Below are 7,868 nucleotides of genomic sequence, written 5' to 3'. Positions count from 1 at the left end.
CTTTCACTTTCTTGTAAAGAAATGAATGAATGAAGACCAAGTAACCAGTGAAGCACAGTAGGCAAGAACTCAGATCTGAGAACTGACTGCCTTCCATTCCACTCACTACCTTTACATGAACCTAGGCACGCACCTAAATCACCTCATCTACAAAATTAAGATAATAATAATAATCACACCTCCCTAATATGATAGTTCTGAAGATTGAATATCATACAGTAAATGCTGAAGAAATGTTTTCTATTATAATCAGCCTTTGCTAGGATAAATGGAAAGAATATAAATACGCTCAAATAATTGTGAAATATATATTTAGAGAGCATCAACATCAAATAAAAATATAAAGATGACCATCACATAATATATATTATGTTATCATATAATATATAATATAATATAGTATAAAGATGACAATTACATCAGTGTAACCGAAGCTTTTAGACAATTCCAAGCAAATCTGAATTCTCACACACAACTGTATTATCAGAATGGCTGGTTTATGCAATGAGCACAGTAAGTTGAGGAAGATTCTGCTTTCTGTTCCGTTCACAGAACTTCCCAGTCTTCAAAAAGAGAGAGACGTGTGGGTGTGAGAGAGCTGAGGCATGAAATTTGGATCTTATTACCAGTGCAGAAGAGCATTTGAAGCACAAAAGTGTTATGATCTAATTCCTACTTTTCAATGATCACCCTGACTGATGTGAGGGGAATGGATATGGGATGTGCTGGGGTAGGAATGTTACCAAGAGCGGCTGAGGATATTAAAGCTCTTCAGGAGAGAGCATCGTGGCCTGAACTATCACCTTCTAGTAAAGATTATGCAAGTGGTTGTATTTGGGATGAGTGTTGAAAGTGGAGGCAACTCGATTTGCTAAAGGGCAGTGCCTGAAGGGAGTGAGGAGTTTTGAACCACTGAACACCTGTTAGTGACTTAGAAAAGGTTGGGAGTTGTTATGAGAGCTGAATTGTGTTTCCTAAAATTTCATATGTTGAAGACTGTTCCTTCAGGGCCTCAGAATATGAACATGGATATTAGAAGGCAAGTGGAGTGCTGAGGGCTGCCACTCACCTCTAGATGCCCAATCTCCTGCTGCAGTCCTGCTCCTCTCTTCCACCCACCCTCACTCACAGACAGTGTCCCTTTCCACATTTCCATCACTTCTGTTTTTGTTTTGTCTGGTTAGTGCACAGCTGATATTTATACTTTCCTGATACACTTTACTCATTGCTGACATTGGAGAAAGTCAGGGAAAGGGCCTGAGATAAGGGACTTTTAGGGGCATTTCTGTTGTCTTCCTGTACTCTCCTGCCAAGGACAAATCTTTCTTGTATCAGGCCTGCAGCAACCTAAGTTGGCGACAATATCAGGCAATGTTGGCCTGGCCTCTCTGCTGCTCCTTGTTTCTGACATTCCTTTGTTACCTGATGGTCTAACTTAAGACACCTAGGCAGGATTGGTCATCTCCAGTTCCTATGGAAAATAGTGTCTGGTGAGACCAGAGATAGAAATCTCAATAATATAATAGGACCTGCTGGCACAAGCAAGTACTCTCTGCCTAAGATAAAACTCATGAAGACTAGCTAGAACCAGTCCACTTTCCATAGAGCCAGAAATAATTTCCAATTAATAATATATTCCCCTTTCAAGTATGTCTATATTTTTGCCAGGGAAATACCAATCTTCCTGGTTCCCTTGCAAGGGCAAAGTTATCTGTAGCAAAGCCTTTTGTATTAGGAAGTCTTCCTGTACTATTACCCCCAACTCTTCAGAAGGGCCAGACCAGACCCTCATCTGCACAGTCCAGGATCCACTCATCCACAATGGTCAAGAGGCCTGTCTTTAGGATTTACTGTCACATACCCTCTCTACCTCCATCATACCTCCAGCCAAGCTGTCCTCAAATTAATACCAGCCATGCACAAAATGTGAACAATTACACAAGACACACAGAAGGTCTAAGTGGTAAATGGCAGCTGACTCACTGACTAATCTGTATATTCCATGAACTGATGAGCAGGGATTTACTAGGTATAACAGAAGAATCAGCAGCTAAAAGAAGTGCTAACAATGCAGGACTCTGAGAGGGCTTTTTGGAAACACAACATTTATTGTGAAATTACACAGACAAGAATGAAACAAAGGTGGTGAGAATTATAGCTTATTACTTAGAAGATTAAATAAAGGAAATCTTACCAAATTCCTGGGGAAAAAAGCCAGATATGTAAAGAAAATTACACAAAATGAGCTTGACTCAGAAAATAAAATATGAAAAAAGAAGTACCAGAAAGAACGTCAGGGAGGAATGCATATCAGAATATTGTAGAAAAAATACTCTTTGTGGAAGAACAATCTGAGAAAACAGGTAACACAAATACTGACTAAACCAAGAAAACCAATACAATGCAATTGAGGCTTTAATGAGGGTATCTGATTACCTTATTTGAATGTAGAATTGTAGCCACTTAATTATCAGAGGTAGGAATTCAATACAATTCTTAAAAGAAATGAAGCAGAGGGTGAATTTTGTAGAATATTCTAGAGAAAGGGAAGAGCATGAAGGAAGTTTTGGCAACATGATATTGCATGGTTCCTGCAAGGAACTATATATTCAGTTTTCTCAGGTCTAGAAATTTCCTCGTGGTTTCTGTGTCCATTTTGCATTCATAACCCCTAAAGATACTTTAAAATACACAATTTTGGCCTTCCTGTGTTGCACAACAACAAGCCTTTCCTGACTTGAGTGAGATCCACAGAAGCATGAACAATAGCTGTAGCCTGAGTAGGCTGTGAGGCAGCCTTCTGTCATCTGTGTGTCCAGTAGTGTGCTGTCTTCAAACATCTCCCAGATAGCAGAAACTATCTCTATCGCATCAAAAGTTAAGCTAAATGTGATACTCTCTGTACACACACATCACGAGAGATGGAAATAGGCTATAAAAACAGCCAGAGATATTGATCATCATCACCGCTGGCTGTAGCTTCACTGCCCACACACACATACACAGAAATAAATAGCAAAGTGGAAAGTGGACAATAGTCTTACCAAAAAGATTGAAAGTCTAATGACGTCTGAAGTTCAATTATGACACGGTGCTGATTGCTTGGACACAGTTCCTTTAAAACCTTTGTTCAAGTCATAGTTGTACCTTTTAGAAATAAGGTACAAACAACATCCAACCCAACCTGTCCCTCTGGGCTAGAGTCCCAGACAGAAATAAGGGATACACCTGACCTGCAGTAAGGAAAGCAGAACCCAGTCTCTGGGGTGGTGAGGCCCACCCAGTGTGGAGCTCAAAGGTGCCACTGTTCTGCTCCTCTTTATAAAGGGAGCTGCCATGGTTCTCCCAGCACAGAGTTGGGAGTGACTCCAGAGCCTCCAGCAAGATGCTACCGATTCTGCTGTCGGTGGCCCTGCTGGCCCTGAGCTCAGCTCAGAGCTTAAATGAAGGTAAGACAGAAGGAGGAGAAGATGTGGTGACTCTGCTTGGGGCTTAGGAGGTGATAGTTGTAATTATGGGGAAGAGAGGAGAATGACAACACAGATGGGGCTGCAGAGTTTTCATGCCTAGGATCAGGAGACCTGTTGTGCCCTCATTCCACACCAAGGGCTTCAATTTATTTAATGTACAATGAAAATCCAATAAAGAATTTATACCAGGGGAATGAGAAGGTAAGATTTGCATTTATAGAGAGAGAGAACTGTGCTGTGAAGGATGCAGTGGTGAATGCAAGGCAGATTCAGGAAAGTCCAGCTGTGAAGATCCTAAACTGATCTCAGTAAGTACACAGGGATGATGGTGGTCTTGCTCTACCTGGTGGATCAGCATTGATGATGGAGATAAACACACATTAGAGATACTGCAGACACAGAACTGGATAAAACACTTGCCTGTGTCTAACTACAGATATAGAAATATCAGATTCAATCATTGTGATTTTTCTTTCCCCTACACACAGTATTTCAATGTGCTGGGAGTGGTATAGGTAAGATTGTATTGAAACGATTACTTCTGATTACCGAAATTGAGAAAGCTTGTGAATATAAGCAATGTATTTATAGGAGATGGAGGGCATAAGAATACCAAAATATCACATTGAAGTACCTGGCATGTGTAAACTAAATTAGCATTAAGTCTTGAAGGATGCTAGGGAAGAAAAAAAGGGGCTCTTGTATATTGAGTTCATGGCTGTTGCTCTGTGTGGTAACAACCCTGCCTCCCCTTACACCTTCCTCCCCTTCCAGCAGCTTCACAGATGGTAGCTGACGAGCTAACCTAGGGGATGCATGGGGTGTGGTGAGAAGTCCCCTTTCCCTGTAGAACACCTGTGAATCTTGCAAGATTCGAGATGTAACCTTTCCCATCATCCTGTGCTTCTCTTCTAGATGTCAGCCAGGAAGAATCTCCCTCCGTAATACCAGGTAAATCCCAATTCATTCTCAATCTGTTTTAACTATCTTTTTCTGCTTATGAATGGATCAGTTCTCCAGTGTCTTCTCACCAACATTTTCCTTTCAGGAATTGATTAATGTTAGTCCCCCTAATAATGCAGGCAATCTTCATGCAACCTTGATTTTGGGGACCATGAGCAGGGCCACCAAATTGAATGGCAGAGATGCTTGGCTTAGATGAAAACGGGAGTGGGTTGACTTCCCTCTTGCCAGGAGTGCCTGCTGGGAGATGACAGACAAATGGCCAGTGTCCTTATTCTGACTCCTCCTTAGACTAAGAGCCCCTCAACTGCTTCCTTCTTCTCCAGCATTCCACTCCAGAGTTCTAGAGCTTCACTGAAAATGCAAAGAAATTAGTGTCTGGGTCTTATTTTTGTGCATTTCCCCATTTAGCTGCGTTACTGTAAAAATTTGCGGCAACTATTCAGTGAATGCCCTGTGTCACCCACCTCGTCCAGGAAAGCCAGAAGGACCACCCCCACAAGGAGGCAACCAGTCCCAAGGTCCCCCACCTCGTCCAGGAAAGCCAGAAGGACAACCCCCACAAGGAGGAAACCAGTCCCAAGGTCCCCCACCTCGTCCAGGAAAGCCAGAAGGACAACCCCCACAAGGAGGAAACCAGTCCCAAGGTCCCCCACCTCGTCCAGGAAAGCCAGAAGGACAACCCCCACAAGGAGGAAACCAGTCCCAAGGTCCCCCACCTCGTCCAGGAAAGCCAGAAGGACAACCCCCACAAGGAGGAAACCAGTCCCAAGGTCCCCCACCTCGTCCAGGAAAGTCAGAAGGACAACCCCCACAAGGAGGAAACCAGTCCCAAGGTTCCCCACCTCGTCCAGGAAAGCCAGAAGGACCACCCCCACAAGGAGGAAACCAGTCCCAAGGTACCCCACCTCGTCCAGGAAAGCCAGAAGGACAACCCCCACAAGGAGGAAACCAGTCCCAAGGTCCCCCACCTCGTCCAGGAAAGCCAGAAGGACCACCTTCACAAGGAGGCAACAAACCTCAAGGTCCCCCACCTCATCCAGGAAAGCCACAAGGACCACCCCCACAAGAAGGTAACAAACCTCAACGTCCCCCTCCTCCAGGAAGGCCACAAGGACCACCCCCACCAGGAGGCAATCCCCAGCAGCCTCTGCCACCTCCCGCTGGAAAGCCCCAGGGACCACCTCCACCTCCTCAAGGGGGCAGACCACACAGACCTCCCCAGGGACAGCCTCCCCAGTAATCAAGGTTCAATGACAGGTATGATTCCAGTTTATTCTTCACCAAGTGCTCTAAGTGTTACAGTTCTCCGACTTTATTGTGCCAATGAATCAACTAAAAACCCATTGACATTGTATTGCCCTAGAACCCATTTCTAAAGATTTGTATTCAGATACTCTGGAATAGGGCAAGAAGACCCTGTATTTCTAACAAACTCTTTAAGGAACTCTGATGTTGAGAAACAACATACCATACAATCTGTCTTAAATTGTGTTGGCAATGAGGAAGTAGTACCATGTCCATTCTTGGTGCTCTGCTTTCTGTCCACAAACTCAGAGATATTGCATTTAAATTTTTCACCTGAGCACTGTTGCTCATTCCTGCCTCACGCCAGCCTCTCGAGTCCAGTATTCCTGCCAAATGGTCCCTGATCTTTCAGCAGCTAAATGGCGTGTCACTTTTTAGATACTTAACTTTTCAATACATACATGATTAAGCTAACAAAAGATATCTAATGGAATGGAAAAATATGAAGCTAATTTTAAAGGCACAGCTCATCCTACCCACCTTCCTTCCTTCAAAAAGCTACCACTGTTGACTTTATGGGATCTTCTCTTTGAAATATTTATGTGTGCATAGACATACAGCATTCTTTTACCCTACCACTAATACCATAACTTATATGCAGGTATATATGGTAGTCACTTAAAAATACACTTCTTGAAAATTTCCACATCAGTTTATGAAGCTAAATACATCTCTTCAGTGGTTTTCTGTTTGCTTTTACAATTTTATGCTACTCCATTGTGTGGCTGCACCATGATTTCTTTAATCAATCCCTGTCACTGGACACTGAGGGTGGTTTCATTTTATCACTATTATAAAATAGGTTCTGATTATCATATGTGTAAATATATCCCTGAACAAATTCAACAGCAATGAGTCATAACAACCTAAGGATGATCTTTTCTCTTCATCTTCTAAGCAACAATTTGGAGCACATTGTGTGCAAGGGCATCAAAAGAGTGAACACAGAAAAAATTAGGAAAGAATCACAGGAGGTTGAAGGGATTGGGGAGAGAGGATGGGCTCTCATGTACTCTACTGCTGTAACACCGGTGAGGAATTCGACATTTCCTGCCATGTCAAGTCTGCTCTATGAACTTCCTTGTTTGTTTGTTTCAGGAAGTGAATAAGAAGATGACAGTGATTCAAATGATTCAAATGCCATGACATTGTAAGAAGGTGGTCATAGCTCTACCTTTAACATACCAATAAAATAAACAGCTTACAATTTCTGATTGTGGTGTCTCTTTATCAGTGTTTGTGAATGTGGAGTGTGAGGACCAAGAACACATTATAAGAACATCTAGGACCCCTTCTCTTTGATACTTCCAGGGATATTCCCTCCTCTTTAATCCTAATTTAGCCAGCTGCCATGAAAAATGTTTTACTGTTTATCTCCTTCCCTGACTTCTATTTTTTTCTTTTTCTGAAATGGAGTCTTGCTCTATCACCTAGGTTGGACTGCAGTGGCATAATCTTGGCTCACTACAACCTGCATCTCCTGGATTCAAGCTATTCTCCTACCTCACCCTTCACAGTAGCTGGGATTACAGGATCCCACCATCATTGCTGGGTAATTTTTGTAATTTTATGTGAGATGGGGTTTCACTCTGTTGGCCAGACTAGGCTAGAACTTCTGACTTCAGGTCATCTGCTTGCTCGGCCTCCAAATATGTTGGGAATACAGGAGTGAGCCAAAATGCCTGGCCCTTCTCTGGCTTCTACAGCACAAATTGAAATTTTAAAATTATTTTCAGATTGTTTACTGATATTCCAGTAATTTTAAGGACAAAAAACACAACAAATGGAAAATAAGTCACAGAAACTAAAAGAAATCCTTATAATTTCTAAGAAACTGAGTTTGGTTTCAAGGGAATGAATATGGGTCTGTGCTTCTTATCCCTAGAACCCTTTCTATCCCATTGACCCTATTTTAACAGTGATCACTTCTCTCCCTCCCAATGTTCCTCACCTTTCCTTAATGAAACCTGAATGGATTTCATCAAGGAGGCAGCATGACTTTTAGGAGCAAAGAATTGGGACACTCTCAGATTTTAGTTAAGACATAACTCTTTCTTGCTAGCTCTGAACTCTTAAAAAGCTACTTGGTCTCTCAGAGCGCCAATTTCCTTATCTACAATGAGAAGA

At 42.4% G+C, this 7,868-nt stretch overlaps 1 protein-coding gene across 2 annotated transcripts; it reads left to right on the top strand.

Annotated features, from left to right (window-relative positions):
- The first annotated feature begins 3,128 nt into the window (after positions 1 to 3,128).
- Positions 3,129 to 6,950, top strand: LOC129136604 (basic salivary proline-rich protein 3). Of its 2 annotated transcripts, none has more exons than XM_054664079.1 (3): positions 3,129 to 3,449; positions 4,386 to 4,421; positions 4,910 to 6,950. In XM_054664079.1, the coding sequence occupies exons 1-3, from the start codon at positions 3,386 to 3,388 to the stop codon at positions 5,674 to 5,676; spliced, it is 867 nt and encodes a 288-aa protein (XP_054520054.1). In that variant the 5' UTR covers positions 3,129 to 3,385; the 3' UTR covers positions 5,677 to 6,950. The 2 variants fall into 2 exon arrangements, with proteins under 2 accessions (XP_054520054.1, XP_063642419.1); XM_063786349.1 differs by having other exon boundaries at positions 3,146 to 3,449; positions 4,845 to 6,950.
- The last annotated feature ends 918 nt before the right edge of the window (positions 6,951 to 7,868 follow it).

The sequence above is a fragment of the Pan troglodytes genome, chromosome 10 (genome assembly GCF_028858775.2).
Source record: "Pan troglodytes isolate AG18354 chromosome 10, NHGRI_mPanTro3-v2.0_pri, whole genome shotgun sequence".
NCBI lineage: Eukaryota > Metazoa > Chordata > Mammalia > Primates > Hominidae > Pan > Pan troglodytes.
The sequence above is the reverse complement of the archived record's forward strand: the minus strand, read 5'-3'. Positions and strand labels throughout refer to the sequence as shown.

Excerpts from the sequence above, each read along its gene's own strand:
- LOC129136604 (XM_063786349.1), top strand. The coding sequence starts at position 4,883 with ATGCCCTGTGTCACCCACCTCGTCCAGGAAAGCCAGAAGGACCACCCC.